At 42.0% G+C, this 20161-nt stretch overlaps 1 protein-coding gene across 1 annotated transcript; it reads left to right on the top strand.

Annotated features, from left to right (window-relative positions):
• Positions 1-12217: 12217 nt before the first annotated feature.
• Positions 12218-13348, top strand: LOC138368587 (uncharacterized). The gene has a single exon (XM_069331115.1). The coding sequence runs from the start codon at positions 12218-12220 to the stop codon at positions 13346-13348; it is 1131 nt and encodes a 376-aa protein (XP_069187216.1).
• Positions 13349-20161: the final 6813 nt, after the last annotated feature.

Here is a 20161-nt window from a genome sequence, read left to right as displayed (position 1 = left end):
CAAAGCTTTTTCCCTGCAGATGCTCTATGAGCCTTTTCCTCATGAATTTCTCCATCACCTTGCTTGGTATACAAGTTAGTGAAACTGGCCTGTAGTGCAGTGCCTCTTGCCTGTCACCCAGTTTGGTATACTGGGACTACATTACCTGTCTTCCAGTGTTCCGGTAGGTCTCCTGTTTCCAATGACCTGTTATTCACCATAGAGAGTGGCACACTTAGTGCCTCTTCATCTTCTTTCAGTATCCAAGGTGAGATTCTGTCAGGCCCGACAACCTTTGTCACATTCAGGTCAAACAGATTCCTTTTGACCTCATTACTGGTGAGGTCAATTTCCCCCAAGGTTGCTTGGTTTGCCTCCTCATTTAGTGCAGGGGCTTCTCCTTGTTCTATTGTGAAGACCTCCTGGAATCACTTGTTGAGTTCTTCAAACACCTCCTTGTCATTCTCTGTGTATCTGTTCTCCTCTTTTCTCAGTTTCATCACTTGTTCCTTCACTGCTGTTTTCCTCCTGATGTGGCTGTGGAGCAGCTTTGGTTGGGTCTTAGCTTTACTCGCGATGTAATTTTCATACTGTCTCTCTGCTTCTTTCCTTACTCTGAGTAACTCATTTCGTGCCCTCTGGTATCTATCCCTGCTCTCTGGTGTTCTGCTGTTCCTGTAGTTTCTCCATATTCTTTTACTCAATTGCTTCGCTACCTTACAGCCCTGGTTGAACCATGGATTCTTCTGTTGTTTTTCAGTTTCCTCATTTTGAACCGGGATAAACCTGTCTTCAGCTTTTTGGCACTTCTGGGTGACCTAGTCCATCATTTCCTATACAGTCTTCTCTCTGAGTTCTGTTTCCCCATGGTATTCTCCTTAGGAAGTTCCTCTTCTCGTCAGATTCTCCTCTTCGATAATTTAGTCTTTTCCCTTCCAATCCCATCCTTGGATAGGATATTCCTACCTCTACCAGATACTCAAATGTCAATTCAATGTGGTCACTCCTTTCCATGGGGGTCTTCATATTTGACTTCCCTTATTTCTGACTCATTCAAGACAAATATCAGGTCGAGTCTAGCTGGTTCGTTGTTGCTTCTCATTCTTGTGGGTTCCCTGACATGTTGGCTCAGAAAATTCCTTGATGCCGCTTCAAAGAGTTTAGGTCTCCATGTATCTGCAACTCCATGGTTGTCTACATTCTCCCTGTCTATCTTCCCATGGTCAAAATCGCCCATGATTAAGAGTCTGGAGCCATTTCTGCAGGCAACTGAATTTGCTCTATTATATTATTGGCTGCCATGTTGTTCCTATCGAACTCCTGTCTAGGACTTCTGTAATTTAGTGGAGGGTTGTAAATGACTGTCACTATTATCTTAGGTCCACCCATTGTCATAGTTCCTGTTATGTAGTCACTGAATCCGTTACAGAGCGGAATTTCCGTCACATCAATACTCCAGTCCTTCCTTATCAGCAGGGCCACTCCTCTCAATTCGCTCTCTTTCCTTACTATATGGTAGTCCTGTGGAAATACAGGGTTTGTTATGACTCCTGACACTTTTTTTCTGTGAGTCCTATAACATCTGGGTTTTCTTCCTGCGCCCTTTCCGCCAGTTCCCTTGCTCTATTGGTAATCCAATCGATGTTTGAGTACATTACCTTGAAGCTCACTTGCCTATATTCCTTTTCGTCCACCCTCCACACAAGTGTAGGAAGCTGTTGCATGGGCATTTGTTAAGAAAAAAGTTGTAGTTGTACTGTGAGGGCCACTAGCAATAATCAAAGGAGTTCCTAAAATCAGTGGAGATCAGATAGACACGGCCCCCAATAAGAATATAACCAGCACTAAACTATTGGCCTTAAAGTAATTTCTGCAGTCTAGTGGTAGATCATCTATTCCACTTCAACAGGAAACAGAGATACTCCTTTCTTAGTACTTATTTATTAAACCCTCTAATAACCCCCCATATATTTACTACAATAATCTACTTTACCACTCTACCTTACGTTAACCACCTTGGTCCACTTAGACAGGATACAAGGTTTACAATTATAAAACTAGGGTAAAGTCTACTTGGAAAAGGCACTTGCAAGGCTTGAAGCAGCCTGGGGAAGCTATGCCTCACGTGGTACCCTAGTCACACTGGAGTAAACTTAGTGATGTCAAAACACTGGCTTAGACTACACCATACTTATAAATAAAACACACACCTAGCTAGTAACACGGTACAGAATTACTTAACTTGTAGAACATAGATTAAAGGGAGAGGAGAAAGGAGTGGAAGGAAGACAGAGTCCCACAGGGGAAGTCAGAACGCCACAGTTGACAGCCAGAGAGAAGGGAGAGCATGGCCGCTCGAGCTCATTTAAATATGCTGCCGGGAAGGATACTCAGCTGATCGTACAGCAGACATCATCCCAAGTTTACTCAGACATTCATTACTAGTTACTTTAATAGTTCTAAGAAAAGCTGATAACTAGTTCAATATTATATTTAATATTCCACAAGCTCAGAGTCTGAATAATCTGTGAGTAAGAAGGTTCATCTTATGTCTGGCAAGGAAGACGGCATCAAGGTATGAAAAACCTCGAGTATAAACATTATTTGTAACTAAATATCCTTATTACCTATCTATTTAGATTCAATTTGACCTCTGGTTTCCAATATGAACCCAGGGTCGTAACACTCCTCCCCTCCTTCAGAGAAAAAAAAATGTGGCTACTAGAATAGTAGTCATATTTTTTGTAAGAGCATACAGAGAATAAAAAGTAAAATCTGTGCAATAAAAAAAAATCAAACAAAAACAAAAATTTCTCTGCAAGAAAAAGCATAAAAGAATTCTCTGAAAGAAACAGCACACAAAAAAGGATTCTCTGAAAAAAATTTCAAACACAAAAAGGAATTTTCTGAAAGAAAAAGCACACAAAAAGGGATTCTCTGAAAGAAAAAGCACACAAAAAGGGATTCTCTGAAAGAAAAAGCACATACAAAAAAAAAAATACGTGGAAGTAAATCAATTTGACACGGAGTATATAACGTCACAGAAGAACCTAAAGAAAAATAACTAAAACATGACAGTTGGTATATGGCTTCCTGTTGCTCAGATGAATGTTACTCAGGAAACCGGGACAGAGTGTTGGCTATCACGTTGAGCCGGCCCGGTAGGTGGATAATGAAAAGATTGAAGTCCTGTAGGTACAATGCCCACCTGAGGATGCGTTTATTTTTCTCCTTTATCTGGTAAATAAACACTAGTGGGTTATGGTCCGTGTACTCTTCCACTATATTACCTGTTTTATATACTTCAAGCTTTTTACATGTTAACACTAGCATTAAAGCTTCTTTTACTACCACTGAATAATTGCATTACGCCTTGTCAAATTTCACAGAGTATTAGTACACTGGATGGTCCACTTGATCATCCCCAGTTTGCAACAACACTGCATCAGCACCCGAGTTAGACGCGTCAACGTGAATTTTAAACGGCCGGTCGAACCTAGGACCAGTGAGCACGGGGGCGGAAGCTAAGATTAATTTCAAATTTTTAAAAGCCTCTGCACAGTCTGTTGACTACTTAAATTTAAGGGCCTTTTGCAACAAGTCTGTGAAGGGAGTGGCGACACTGGAAAAGTTCTGACAAAAGCGTCGGTAGTACGCACACATACCGATAAACTGTTACACTTGCTTTTTAGACTGGAGCACTGGATACTCCAGAATGGCACTGATTTTATCATGCCAAGGTAACACTTTCCCTTGACCCACTTCATAACCGAGATACGTCACTGTGCCTTGACCAAAATGACACTTTTTTGCATTTAAAGTTAGATTTGCACTTTTCAGAACTGTGAACAACTGGCGTACCCTAGCTATGTGGTCAGCCCAATTACTGTCAAAAAGCACGATGTCATCTAAATACGCCCGACAATTTAGCACATTAGCGAGCAGAGAGTTCATTAGCCTCTGGAACGTTGCAGGGGCATTATGCAAATCAAACGGTAACACTTGATACTCGAAGACACCATTGAGAGTTATGAACACAGTTGCTTTGCATTCTCGGTGAACAAGATCTGATAATATCCCCTCGAGAGATCGAATTTCGAGACGTACGTGGCATTTCCAATCATGTCGATGCAGTCTTCTAGGAGGGGCAGCAAAAAGGCATCCACAATGGTCACCTTGTTTAGCTGCCGATAGTCGGTGCATAATCGTCAGGAACCGTCTGGTTTGGGGACCAAAAGGCAGCGCGAGCACCAAGAACCCTGGCTCAGCCGGATGAGGCCATGCTGGAGCAGAAAGTTAACTTTCGTTCCTCACGATGGCCTTTTTCCGGATTCATCCGATAGGGTTGAAAACGAATGGGGGTGTAGTCCGTCAACTTGACATCATGGTAGATGGCATCAGTCTGGATCGGGACCTTCCCGAACAGACTGTAGAATTCGTCAAGTAATGACTGCACCTCTTCACGCTAGGCCATCTGCAAATGGGACAGTCTCTCCTCTATAGCATTCACAGAACTAGAATTATTGAGAATGAGATTAGTTGGGTCCCCAGAACAATCATCCCCTTCCCTCACTGGAAAAGGAATCATTGGTTAGAGCGACGGGCCTGGAGCCCTGGAACTTCTTCAGATGGTTCAATTGTACAAGCATCACCTGGTTATGCTTGTCAGTGCCTTACTTTGTAAGTGAGGTGCCCAGCCTTTTCTGTCACAATGTAGGGGCCTTCGTACTTGTAAGACACATTGTTCCCTAGTCGAGGTTTTAATACCAGGACAGGGTCACCAGGCTGAAATACCCGCAACTTAGCCTTAGCGTCGTGTCGTTCTTTCATATTTTCTTGGGCCTTCCCAAGATACTTTAGTGCAGCCGCCTTGCAGTCCATGAGTCTCTGGTGGTGTTGCGCAAAGAAAGTCGAACCTTCGGTCAACGTCACGTTCCCTAACAGATTCTCCTGTAACATTTGCAAGGGTCCACGAACCTTATGCCCAAAGACTAACTCAAAAAGAAAACAACCCAGTGAACTTTGTACCCCCTCTAGAGCAGCAAACAAAACACAAGGCAGGTTCTCATCCCAGAATCTATGGGAATTCTCGCACGATATCTTCAACATCTGCTTAAGTGTTTGATGGAACCTCTCAATTACCCCCCTAACTCTGTGTATGGTATGAGCTAGAAACTTTATGAGTTATTCCATGGTCCTTACAGAATTGTAAAAAAATTAAACTTAAAATTGGTACCATTGTCGGTTTGCACGACCCGAGGCAGTCCAAAAGTTGAAAAAAATTGCAACATACGAGCAACAACAGTCTTTGCTTGGATGTTCCTTACAGCAAAAGCCTCTGGGTAACGGGTCGTGATACACATCATCGTGATTAGGTAAATATTACCAGACTTAGTTCTAGGTAATGGATCAACACATTCCATTACCACATGAGAAAATGGTTCCTCCGGCACGACAATAGGCCTTAGAGGCGCTTTGGGTGGTATCTGGTTAGGTTTGCCAACATGCTGACAAGGAATACATGAGTTACAAAATTTTGCCACATCGCTTTTCAGCTTGGGCCAGTAAAAATATTTAAAAATTTTGTGATAGGTGATATTAATATCTTGATGTCCCCACAAAGGGTCATCATGAACAGCTGCCAAAACTCTCTCTCTGAAGCAGGTAGGCAACATAACCTGGTGGACTACCTCCCACTCATTTGACAAGGGAGAACTCTGTGGTCTCCATTTTCTCATCAAAATCTGATCCTTGTAATAGTACCCAGTTGCTGCATTTATAATCTCCTCCTTAGAGAGGGCTACATTGTGATATTCTGCAAGACTGGGGTCAGCTTTCGGTAAATCGCTCAAGGATACATCCATGCCTGGGTCAGATGCCATTGGCCGAGGCTCAACAGGGTTCTCCTCCACCTCCTCACTACTCTGGGTAGGAGGCAATGGTAGGCTCTCCACAGTGTCCTCGGCCTCGTCATCAATTTGGGCCATGAACGTATCCGCAAGGTCCACTTGGCTTTCACCCCTCAGAAAGTTCCTCATGTCCTCGGGATTTACCACCTTGGCAAGCACAGAGCTGCCCTCACGTTTAAGTCCCATAGCCATGGTCACTGCACACGCAACATTATCCTCTGTGGGGGTAGATCCAGGGAAACCTTAGGGGTAGGCAACATAATAGGCAGTCTAGAGTCCCTTACCTTATCCCCTGCTAAATCATTACCCAATATTACATCAACATTAGGGAAAGGTAGGTAAGAAGTGACTCTGACTGTACAAACACCCTTGTGGAAATCAGATTCCAGGGTAACCTTAGGAAGGGGTACTGCTCGAGTATCACAAGTGACACCCTCGACCAGTACTACCTCTCCAGTGTCGAGAGTGTTCGCACCTTGCAACGCACTCTCCAAGATTAAAGTCTGGATGGCACCGGTGTCTCAGAAGATCACCATTTCCTTCCAGGAAGAACCCTCAGACGACAAAAGCCTCCCCTTCGACAAGATTGGGGGTAAGCAAGTCCAACCACTGTGGATTGAAGGTCTTACTCCCTAACCTTTCAGAAGGCCTGAAGCCCTGTGTCACAACCAGAGCATTGGGTCTTTTTTTCTGGGTACAGTTGCCAACAACGGCTAGTAATGTGGTTTGCACGTTTACAGTGACCACAGAATCGACGGGGAGAAGAGACATTACTAACAGAATTTTCCTTTGGTTCACCCTTAGGTGCCGTGGGGTTAGACAATTTAACAGGGTTAGTTTTGTCTGAAACAGAAGGTGCATTAGTTATAGGGTTAGAATGGGCTGGTCTAGACTGGCTGTGGGTATAAGGTTTGTTACTATGTGAGCTATAATTATTTTTGTTGGGACTTTTGCACTCCAACTGGTAGTTCTCGGCCATCTTGGCCAAATCCATAATATTAGCATCTACCTCTGTTCTTTCTCGGAGGTACAGTGCTACTGGCTCTGGCATATTATCTATAAAATTCTCTGTTAAAACTAAATTTTTGAGTGCCTCGTATGTTTCGACTTAGCCGAGCGAATACATTTTTCGAATAATCTTATTTGATTGTTAGCAAATTCAGTGAGAGGTTGGTTGTGAGTAGGCCTAAGGTTGCAATAAGCTTGTGGTAAGCTTCAGGCGTAATTTCATATGCCCTCAAAATCCATTCCATGACTTACTTTACTATAATTAAAACAATCGCAGTCAGGCAGTTTATGAAAATATCTTGGGCTTTACCTCTAAGCAGCCCCTGTAAGATTTTCACCCACTCTTCCTCTGGCCAGTTCATGGACATGACCAGTCTCTGAAAATGGATGAAACACCTTTCAGCGTCTAGCTCTGAAAATTCAGGCAGGTTATGCATTTTATCATAATGCCTGTGGTTTGAATCCCCGGCAGGTGGTGGTACAGTGGTATCCGCTCTAATTCTAGCCTCCTCGGTTTTGAGCCCTTTGCGCCTCCAGTCTTATTTTCGTTAATTCCAGTTCTACTTCTCTGTCCTTACGAACTGCACTTTCAGCTTGGCTGGGCTGGCATAAAGTTGTATCACTGGGCAATAATGCCCTGGTTTATGCAATGCTGCAAAATTTCATTCACCAAAGTCCACTTTTTGTCAGTGGCATTTAACTCAAGACCATATTCATTGCCTAACAATACTTAAGTTAGATTTTTTGAGTTTCTTAATCTCTACCACTGAAGGGTCATTCGCCAGTTCCTGCAATTTAGCCGCCATCACTAATTAATCTAGCTCCTAGCCAAAAATATAAAATAAAAATGGGAAAAAAAATACAAAAATTTGCACAGCCCCTGTCACAAGGCCACACTCACCTTAATCGTGAAGAGATCCAGCTGGGTGTCCAGTCAGTGCAAGATGTATCCTTTGTTAGTTGATCTGGAACCTAGGCTACCACACTCTACCTTACGTTAACCACCTTGGTCCACTTAGACAGGATACAAGGTTTACAATTACAAAACTAGGGTAAAGTCTATTTGGAAAAGGCACTTGCAAGGCTTGAAGCAGCCTGGGGAAGCTATGCCTCACGTGGTACCCTAGTCACACTGGAGTAAACTTAGTGATGTCAAAACACTGGCTTAGACTACACCATACTTATAAATAAAACACACACCTAGCTAGTAACACTGTACAGAATTACTTAACTTGTAGAACATAGATTAAAGGGAGAGGAGAAAGGAGTGGAAGGAAGACAGAGTCCCACAGGGGAAGTCAGAACGCCACAGTTGACAGCCAGAGAGAAGGGAGAGCATGGCCGTTCGAGCTCATTTAAATATGCTGCCGGGAAGGATACTCAGCTGATCGTACAGCAGACATCATCCCAAGTTTACTCAGACATTCATTACTAGTTACTTTAATAGTTCTAAGAATAACTGATAACTAGTTCAATACTATATTTAATAATCAACAAGCTCAGAGTCTGAATAATCTGTGAGTAAGAAGGTTCATCTTATGTCTGGCAAGGAAGACGGCATCAAGGTATGAAAAGCCTCGAGTATAAACATTATTGTTAACTAAATATCCTTCTTACCTATCTATTTAGATTCAGTTTGACCTCTGGTTTCCAATATGAACCCAGGGTCGTAACAGCATTGCTACTTTGGGTAGGGTCATCCTCCTGTGGGGGTAGTTACCAGGGGGTTCGTGGGGAGGTGGGGTGGGGGATGGAGGGCTTAGATCTTGCCCAGGCCTGCTTGGTTTTGTTTTATCTCCCTGTGTGTGTGTGTACTCACCTAGTTGTGCTTGAAGGGTTGAGCTTTGGCTCTTTGGTCCCGCCTCTCAACTGTGAATGAACTGTGTATAGATTTCTAGGATTGTGTGTGTGTGTATACTAGATTGGTAACCAGCATTGCTCTTATTTATTTATCTATTTGTTTATATATACAAGAGTTCTTACATTCTTGTACAGCCACTAGCACGCATAGCTTTTCGGGCAAGTTCTTAATCCTATGTTCCTCGGAATACGACCCCGCCAAATCATTTAACAACCAGGTACCCATTTTACAGTTGGGTTAAACAAAGGCTACAGTTAAGGACATGCGCCCAGTAAATCCTCTCCGGCCAGGATACGAACCCAGGGCAAAGCGCTCACGAAACGCCAAGCGAGTGTCTTACCAATATGCCACGGGGACTTATCTGTCAATCTCCCAGCTATCCATCTATCCATACAGCCATCTATCTATCTATATATTTGTCCTCCATAAATCAATACATGTATCTATCTATCCATCCATCCATCAATTTATCAATCTATTTCTCCACCTATACATCAATCTATCCACCAATTTCTCCCTCTACTAGTTAATTTATCAATCCATCTAACAATCTATCTCTCCATGTGCCCATCCATCTCTCCGTCCATCTATCTATCCACCTATTCGCCCATCTCTCAGTCCATCTATCTATCCATCTATTCATCTATCTATCTCTCGACTTATTCATCTATTCCTCGACTTATTCATCTATCCCTCGATCTACCTTATCTATCCAACTATATATTCATAAATTCGTCTGTCCATACACCTATGTATCAATCAATCCATCCATCTATCCATCTATCTATCCACCAATCCATCTATACATCTACCTATTCATCTATCCATCCCTTTTTCTATAAATCCATCAATACACTCATCAGTTTATCTCCCTCTATCTGTCCATTTACTGTTATATCTATCCCTCCATATTTCCATCCATTCATCTGTGCATCCACCTATTCAACTATCTTTCTAACCATTCATCTATTCATCCTTATGTCTATTCATCTTTTTATATATGTATATATCTCTCTCCACCTATACAATTATCTATCCATCTATCTATTCACGCATCTACTCGTCTATCTATCCATCTATCTATTCACGCATCTACTCGTCTATCTATCCATCTATCTATTCACGTATCTACTCGTCTATCTATCATCTAATTATCCATCTACTTATCCATTTTCCGGCTATAAATCTATCTATCCATACATTCATCCTTCAATCTTTCCATCTATCCATCCAATCATCTACTCATACTTTCCATTTCCTCTGCCAGTTTGGGTGAGGCAAGCCAACCATATCGTCTCTCTGGATCAATTGAGGATCATCGAACAGCTTTCTGCTCCAAGTCGAATTCATCTGGTTGATATTACTTCTAAATGAACACAGCCTCAAGCATACGAAGTCTCTTACGATCGTTGGTGTGTGTGATTATTGTCGTATCTTTCACTATGTCTTGGCGATTCAGGATGGTGTTGTTGTGTTGAGAAGAATGTTCCTTAAACCTCTGCCATGCAAATGACAGAGGTTTAAGACGTCTTATCAGTATATTCGTGGTGTGTCCAATATGTCCAATATTTCGGAGTGCACAGTCTCCTATCTGCATTCGAATTGATACACTACATTAGTTCACCTCAGTTTGTCAGAGGAGGAAGAGAGGTTATTTCTCGTAATGAGGAAAGCTGTATAAGGGTTGAATAGTAAGTGATAAGTCGAATCATTGCGCTTTCACTGCAAGGTTTATAATCCTGTCATTTATATCTCGTATCACCTTTTCATCCTTTTTTTCCTGAATAAATGTATTATCATAATACACTCTATTGTGTTTCCTTGGGGCCCGTTTATCCTCCCCTGGGGCCTGATTATCCTTAGTCAGATGCCTGTCTAGTAAGACGTTAGGCCGGCATCTGACTGAGGATAATCGGCCCCCAATGGTAGACATTATAGTATATTATAAAAATATGTTTACTCATTGGGTATTTTCTCTCTGGATCACCCTGCTGAGGCACTGGAAAAGGAAGCTTCCTGCTCTAGAATCTTTTGTTGTTTCGATGAGCCGGGCAACCTAAATCATTTAGAAATTTCTTTGCAATCGTTCATGGGCCTCGGATTCTATATAGACAAGTTTATTGGTGATCTATTTTCCTGATTGATTTGTCTATTTCTCTGTATGTGGCAGCGGTCACTGCTTGTCCAACAAAGAGGGTAATGTTAGTAGCTGCCTAAGGTGGATATACAAGTATAGTCCCACACCAACTGTCTGCCTCCTCTCCATGGGCGCAGTGTGACTCCATCCGATTAACCAGCAATGGCAGTAGAATTATGGTACATTACAGGGAAGAGGACATCTGTAGTACAGAGCTGCTGCGGATCAAAACACATGCCTGATACAGACATAGAGATTGCCAAAAGAAAATCACCTGCATGGGGAACAGGCATAGCTATTAGGCGGGCGTGAGCGATTCATCACCTCATCAAGGAATACCTTCATAACACTAGAACCACGTTTGACCAGACCCACACTCTAAGATGAAGGGACGACGACGTTTCGGTCCATCCTGGACCATTCTCAAGTCGATTGTGATGAGGAGATGAGTCTTCCTCGTCACAATCGACTTGAGAATGGTCCAAGACGGACGGAAACGTCGTCGTCCCTTTACCTTCTAGTGTGTGGTCTGGTCAAACTACTTCACCTACGTTATTGTGACTCATCGCCTGCACTAGAACCACGTGTAATATATATTTACAATGATTTATTGGATTCATTAAAATTTAATGATTTCACTATTAACATAAAAATTATATCAAAATTAATATTTCTAACAATAATGCGTGTAAAATCGTACAATATATTGGAAGAAAACAATAACTGCACGATTAAAATATACCGAAGCCAAATTTGATGTTGACTGACCTGTCGAGCAGTGGTGAGCACCCAGTCGGCTGAACCTGACACCAAGACGGCCATATCAAGACGTACGAAGAGGAGCTCGCCCGTACAGGAAACTCCAGTCCACCCAGGTCCAGAGTGAAAAGTTCTCTTGAACTTTGGATGGGTGGCTATTTGTGCCGGAGCCATGTGCCTGGGTCATGTGGCGTGGGTCAACGTGTACCTCAGTGGTGACGTCTCGAGCCCACACACCACTGACAACGTCAGCTACGTCTCCACAGGAAACAAAACACAAAAATCAGTGAACATATTCAGTATAATAACTATCATGAGCCACAGTATTTTCACTAATACCAACCCAACCTATTATTCGGGTCATCATCCAATATTAATCATGGAATCCTTAACAATGATCAAGTATTCCCCGGCCGGGCGAAGCTTCTGTATTATAATCATATACTTTACATATAACGCTCATGTAAACCGCAATGTATAGTTTCCTTACCGAAGTCAGCTGGTGCCAACACCAATAAATTCTTGATGCCAAGCGACAGTGTAGTTTCCGTAACCAAGTTTAATATGACAGTGTTTTTACTCTTTTCTTTCACATCCACTATCCCAGACGTTGCTCTCATCTTCCCGGAGGCAGGTGTTGGCTGTGACATCCTGCCCAATGCTGCTGTCATCTCCCCGGAGGCAGGTGACGGTTGTGACATCCTCCCCACTGATGCTGTCATCTCCCCGGAGGCAGGTGATGGTTGTGACATCCTCCCCACTGATGCTGTCATCTCCCCGGAGGCAGGTGATGGTTGTGACATCCTCCCCACTGATGCTGTCATCTCCCCGGAGGCAGGTGATGGTTGTGACATCCTCCCCACTGATGCTGTCATCTCCCCGGAGGCAGGTGATGGTTGTGACATCCTCCCCACTGATGCTGTCATCTCCACGGAGGCAGGTGATGGTTGTGACATCCTCCCCACTGATGCTGTCATCTCCCCGGAGGCAGGTGATGGTTGTGACATCCTCCCCACTGATGCTGTCATCTCCCCGGAGGCAGGTGATGGTTGTGACATCCTCCCCACTGATGCTGTCATCTCCCCGGAGGCAGGTGATGGTTGTGACATCCTCCCCACTGATGCTGTCATCTCCACGGAGGCAGGTGATGGTTGTGACATCCTCCCCACTGACGCTGTCATCTCCCCGGAGGCAGGTGATGGTTGTGACATCCTCCCCACTGATGCTGTCATCTCCCCGGAGGCAGGTGATGGTTGTGACATCCTCCCCACTGATGCTGTCATCTCCACGGAGGCAGGTGATGGTTGTGACATCCTCCCCACTGATGCTGTCATCTCCCCGGAGGCAGGTGATGGTTGTGACATCCTCCCCACTGATGCTGTCATCTCCACGGAGGCAGGTGATGGTTGTGACATCCTCCCCACTGATGCTGTCATCTCCCCGGAGGCAGGTGATGGTTGTGACATCCTCCCCACTGATGCTGTCATCTCCCCGGAGGCAGGTGATGGTTGTGACATCCTCCCCACTGATGCTGTCATCTCCCCGGAGGCAGGTGATGGTTGTGACATCCTCCCCACTGATGCTGTCATCTCCCCGGAGGCAGGTGATGGTTGTGACATCCTCCCCACTGATGCTGTCATCTCCACGGAGGCAGGTGATGGTTGTGACATCCTCCCCACTGACGCTGTCATTTGAAGCATCACTTACGAAAAAGATAAAACAAAATATACAATAACAAGGCCAAACTTCACAATAATAAAGGATTTTAGAAAGTGAAACTTACAAAAAGATGTTTTCATTTATATAATTTAGTTTAAAAATGTATAAAATGTTACCAATTCTCAATGACCAACGTAATCTATCATAACCCAGTTCTTGATAATAATAACATTAATATTTACAATACCAATGTTAAACTTCTAACATTTTGCTTAAAACTGTTGATGCATATATTGTTTTTATCATTCACAATCTGATGTCAGTGGTGTGAGAGAATGGGTTTGCACCAGCTCACTTCCACTGGTTTTACATGCCTGTGACGGCCGGTGCACGGGTCGAGTCTGGTTAACCCGTACTCGAAACCTCTTGTGTTTGGGCTCATGTGAGAGCCCAGTCGCCAGCAATCTAATTATGCTACCATGGCCGTTGTAGCACGTTTGTGGAAGAAGTTAGAGCGAATAGTATCTTTCATTGTAGCGAGAGCGCTGTGACAGAGGATTTGCGCGGGAGAAGCGAGGCTTGGGAGCTAGCGGGCCACTTGCCAGCTTTGTTCCCACGACAACGCCGCCAGCCATCTTGGGGTCTCCCTGCAGGCCAAATAGTTCGTCTCTGATTGGTTGAGAGGGGGTAGGCACTTGTGTGCATATATATATATATATATATATATATATATATATATATATATATATATATATATATATATATATATATATATATATATATATATATTATATATATATATATATATATATATATATATATATATATATATATATATATATATATATATATTAGTATATTTTGGTAGCAGTCTTTCCTGTAGACATATATTATTAAATATGACCGAAAAAGTAAGATTAATAATTCTAACACGAATTTTCTCTATCTTTCGTACATTTCTTTTCACTGTTGGTGGTAATTCAAAAATCAATTCTCCAAAATTCATTTTTATTTCTAGTCTGACGCGACACTTGAGCGCGTTTCGTAAAACTTATTACATTTTCAAAGACTTTAGTTTACACATACACAACTGAATAGAACTTACACATCTCCGATTTGTTTATATCTACATTTGAGTGAGGTGGATGGGGTGAGGTGGCATTAATAGGGTATTAATTTCATCAACACAAGACAGAACACGAAACAATGGGTATTGAATGGAAGTGATTGTAGAAAGCCTATTGGTCCATATTTCTTGATGCTTCTATATTGAAGCGGAGTCGTGAGGTGGGTAGAATATAGCTGTGCATTAATTGGCTGTTGATTGCTGGTGTTGACTTTTTAATGTGTAGTGCCTCGCAAACGTCAAGCCGCCTGCTATCGCTGTATCTATCGATGATTTCTGTGTTGTTTACTAGGATTTCTCTGGCGATGGTTTGGTTGTGGGAAGAGATTATATGTTCCTTAATAGAGCCCTGTTGCTTATGCATCGTTAAACGCCTAGAAAGAGATGTTGTTGTCTTGCCTATATACTGGGTTGCATGGCGTTTCACCATGAAACGCCATGCAACCTCTGAAGAGACAACTAACACAACACCTATAGCGTGTTGTGTTAAGCGCGCGGTGACACCCAAATGTGTATACTCGTTCCAGCTTTCTCATCTTAATTCTCGTGCTACATCGCTCGTTTTGGTATCATTGTGTTCGCAATTAAATTCCCTACAGGTGTGTATAAATATAACGTCCAAAAGCCTGGCGTGACTCCCAACAGCAAAGCCTAAAGTCGGCAAAAGTTACCCGTGAGCGCACAAAATCAGTAACATGTGCATACTCATTTAATTTTTCTCACCTTAATTCTCGTGCTACGTCGCTCGTTTTGGTATCATTGTGTTCGCAATTAAATTCCCTACAGATGTGTATGAATATAATGTACAAAAGCCTGGAGTGCCTTCCCGCAGAAAAGCCTAAAGTTACCCGTGAACGAGCACCAATTTGTACACTGCAACCTAATGTGTATACTCGTTCAATGTAATAACATCAAATTTCGTGTTACGTCTTTCATTTTGGTATCACATTGTTCGCAATAAAAAGGCGCGTATTTTAAAACTAGTCCCAGAATAATAGAGCAATAACTGGAATTTTAACAAATATTTTATTTCTGGATGCTCATCATCACAAAATTATTTATATCTTTCCAGTGTTCTGACATACATTTTTGTGTTACATCTTTCATTTTGGTATCAAATTGTTTCCGACCTAAAGGCGCGCATTTTAAAACTAGTCCCAAGATAATAGGAAAATAAATAGAATTTTAGCAAATATTTTAATATTTTGACCAAAAGCCTATTTATAATCTTTCAAGTGTTCGGACATCAAGTTTCATGTTATATCTTTTATTTTGGTATGAAATTGTGTGCAATCTAAAGGCGCTAATTTTAAAACCACTACCAGATTGATCTGATAAAATTTAAATTTTTACCAAATATTTTAATGAGTGACTCAGTGCTGCGTCGTTGGTGAGGAATCGGGAGAAAAATGAGTGACAAGATAGTCAGTCAGTGGAACCCGAAAGTGATAATTATAAGAAGGAAGGTGAAACGCCATGCAACCTCTGAAGAGACAACTAACACAACACCTATACCCCCTATTAGACTATTTTACAGGAACTTCTTTTCCACAGCTCATAAAATGGAGGAAAGGGTCCTGAAAGACATTGTTAATAGAAACATTATCCCTACAGACAAAAATCAGAAGATTCAATTGACGATCTACTATAAAACCAAGAAAACGGCCAACCTACTCATGAGAAACTCTCCAGACACAAAGCAGAACACTTTGAATGAGACCAATGTCGTCTATGCCTTCAAATGCCCACTTGGGGACTGTAAGCCTCAAAGAATTCAATATATAGGCAAGACAACAACATCTCTTTCCAGGCGATTTACGATGCATAAGCAACAGGGCTCCATTAAGGAACATATAATCTCTTCCCACAACCAGACCATCACCAGAGAAGTCTTAACAAAAAACATGGAAATCATCGATAGATACAGTGATAGCAGGCGGCTTGATATCTGCGAGGCACTACACATTAAGAAGTCAACACCAGCAATCAACAGCCAATTAATGCACAACGATATTCTACCCACTTCAAGACTCCGCACCAATATAGAAGCATCAAGATATATGGGCCAAAAGGCCCTTTGCAGTTACTTCCATTCTTCCCTTTAACATACCCAATATTATGCCCATTGTTTCGTGTTCTGTCTTGTGTTGAAAGTTTGTTTTCACCTCATCCAAAACTGTTGTAACATATCACCTCACCCAAATGCAGGTATTAAATCGAAGCTGTTTAAACTCCGTTCAGTTATAGTCGTGTGTGTGTAAACTAATGTCTTTGAAAATGTAATAAGTAATAAATAAGTAATAATGTAATAAGTATTAAAATGTAATATATATATATATATATATATATATATATATATATATATATATATATATATATATATATATATATATATATATATATATATATATATATATATATATTCTGTATTTATTATTTTCTGGTTTAGGGCTTCTATCCCTCTAACTATTTTCTTAGCATCAGGGCTTAATTGAAATAGGAGTTCTCCAAAACTCATTTTCGTACTTTTAAGGTGAAGAAAAGAAGTGATTTACTATAGAGTGTCAACTATAAAAGGTCAACGGCCTAAGTGGAGGGGATTTCAACTTTTTGAGGTCTTGGCGTTTGCTCGCGCCTAGTCAGTTGTTCATATATGGTCCCAGAGTGAGGAATGAGCTGCTTACTACACTTGGTGTATTAGCTAAGCAAGTCCTACCTCAGGCGACCTATAAAAATATCACGACAGGAATAAGGCTATAGGAGTTAAGGAATTTTTTTTTTTAGAAATTATCCAAAATTCAAATACCATTTTCAACATTCCACTATTCAAAACTCTCACAAGTGGAGACAACTGAATCGACAAATATTTTAATATACACCGAAAAGTACACTTCTCTTCTCGGTGTGTATATATTGATAGTTTTCTATTGTTCTGAACTTTGTATACTTACTGGTTGATCACTAACCGGTTGTCTTAATATTTCTGTATAAGTTACATAGGAATAAAGGAAACTGTATAAGGCATATTGGCCCATACGAGGCAGCTTCTGTCTATATCCACCCACACACAGTTATTCACATGTCTGACATTTGCTTGAAATAATCAAGCGATTATTATATTATATGTTCCATTCGCATCCGAGTGGGTTTTTATATACATACTATATAGATGTCACGTCTGTGATGGAAAAAAACATGCTTTTCTTGAAAAACTGTGTTTTTCATGTCTATTTAATGGAGGGAAATCTTAGAAACTTCTTTACCGATTGCTTTGAAATTTTGACACAACGTATCAGCGACGTCGTAAAAGCAGCAATCTTGACAGGACCTTTCAAAGGTGAAGTTGTCCTTATTCCTCACATTCCTATGATTTCAACTGATATGCCATTTCAATTTAAAAGATTGTAATTTCCAATTCGATTGGCGTTTGCAATCACCATCAACAAAGCTCAGGGCCAATCTTTAGAATTGTGCAGTTTATATCTAGACACGGATTGTGTTTCACATGGACAATTATATGTTGCATGTTCTGGAGTCGGCAAACCAGACAATCTCTATATCACCACAGAAAATGGAACAACAAAAATATTGCATATCCACAATCATTGTAAAATTAAACATATTAGAAACGTGCGCTTTCCCTTCTCTTTCTTTCTTTCCCACTTAACCAGACAGAGCCACAGCAACGCATGGCGGGTACTGCTAGTACTAAATAAGTTACTATTCCATTTCAATATTTCTGATTGCATTGACCAATTAAATTTTCATTGATTTCGATTTATTTTAATTTTTATTTAATTATTTTGTATGACATTGCATTGGAATTGAGCTGTGTTGTTTACCATACCGTTCTTTTTATGAGTAAAATTTTTTTTTATTTTTTTTTATTTCGTTTTTTAACTGTTTTCCCTATATTTCAGTGATGGGAACATTATATTATTTGATGTTCCCAATTTTCTGATGGGAACATCAGATCATTTGGGAATGCATCGAACGAGGGAGTGGGGAATGGTGAGGAGGACGAGGGGATGGGAGTGGGGGATGGTAGGGAAGACAAAGGGACGGGGGAGGGGGGGAATTGTAGGGAGGACGAGGGGACGGAGGAGTCAGGAATTGTGGGAAGAACGAGGAGACAGGGGAGGGGGGAAGGAATGGTGGGGAGGACTGGGATACAAAGAAAGGTTGCTGTTGCTCAGCAACGCACATGCTAGTTTTGCAGGTACAGCTAGTTTTATATAAGAGTATTGCTATGACAAAGGAAACAAAGAGTTAGTATAAATGTAGTTAAGTCAGAGAGAGACACTGTTGTAAGTAGAGTGCCTCAAAGCTCCGTCCTGTGACCTATGTTGTTTACAATATAAGTAAACGACTTAGATAGCATGTAGGCAGGCAGGCAGGCAGACATGAAAGTAGGCAGGCAGGCAGGCAGGCAGGCTGGCAGGAAGGCAGGAAGACAGACAGGCAGGCAGGAAGGCAGGAAGCAGGCAGGCAGGCAGGCAAGCAGGCATGAAAATAGGCAGGCAGGCAGGCAGGAATTCAGGCAGGCAGGCAGGCAGGCAGGAAGGCAGGCAGGCAGGAAGACAGGCAGACAGGCCGGCAGGAAGGCAGGAAGGCAGGAAGGCAGGCAGGCAGGAAGGCAGGCAGGCAGGCAGGAAGGCAGACAGGCGGAGATACAGGAAAGAAGACAAGCAGGCAGGCTGACAAGCAGGGATGAAGGCATGCAAGCTTAAAGGTTGGAAAGTAGGGAAGAAGGGAGTACAAAAAGGCAGGCTGAAAGAGGGCAGACAGGAATGCAGGAAGGCAGGCATGCAGGTAGGAAGTAAAAAAGAACAGTTGGCTGGAAGGTAAGTAGGCAGGTAGAAAGGTAGTAAACAAGTTAGAGTGGCTAAAAAGTAGTAAGGCAGAAGAAATGCAGACAGGGAGAATGTCAGGCAAGCAGACAAGCACATGGTGGCAGAATGTGGGCAGGCAGGCAGGAAGGAAGGCAGGCAAAATATTCAATATAGCTTCAAGGTAAGTTGGCAGGAATCTAATAAAGCATGACATGAAGGCAAGAAGTTAGGAGGCAGGCATACAGGAATGCATGCAGGCACTCACTAAGGAATAAAGTTAGGAAGGGAGGCTATGCAACTGGAAATTTTTGAAGCAGGAATTCTGAAAGCAATGCCGACGGGAAGGCAAGCACGCTGACAGAAAGGAAGGCTGACAGGAAGGCAGACAGGAATCCATAAATGTAGGAAGGCAGAATGTCAAGAAAGCAGGCAGGCACGAACAGGCAGCCATGAAGGCAGAAATGGAGGCTTACAGGCAGCAATGAAAGCAGAAATGAAGGCTTACAGGCAGTCATGAAAGCAGAAATGGAGGCTTACAGGCAGCCATGAAAGCAGAAATGACGGCTTACAGGCAGCCATGAAAGCAGAAATGGAGGCTTACAGGCAGCCATGAAAGCAGAAATGAAGGCTTACAGGCAGCCATGAAAGCAGAAATGGAAGCTTACAAGCATCATAAATGGAACCAAAGAGCTGAAGCTCAACACCCGCAAGTACCAATTATATTATGTGGTTGCAGGTGATTATTATATATAATATATTATGTGCTAGTGATTATATTTAGGTGAGTACATACCATACATACCAAACACACACACATATCACACACTATACACTCACCATACACACACTCACCACACACACTATGCACACCAAATGAATATCCCCACAAAC

This window comes from Procambarus clarkii, chromosome 25 (assembly GCF_040958095.1).
Source record: "Procambarus clarkii isolate CNS0578487 chromosome 25, FALCON_Pclarkii_2.0, whole genome shotgun sequence".
NCBI lineage: Eukaryota > Metazoa > Arthropoda > Malacostraca > Decapoda > Cambaridae > Procambarus > Procambarus clarkii.
This window is presented reverse-complemented; position numbering and strand designations above follow the sequence as displayed.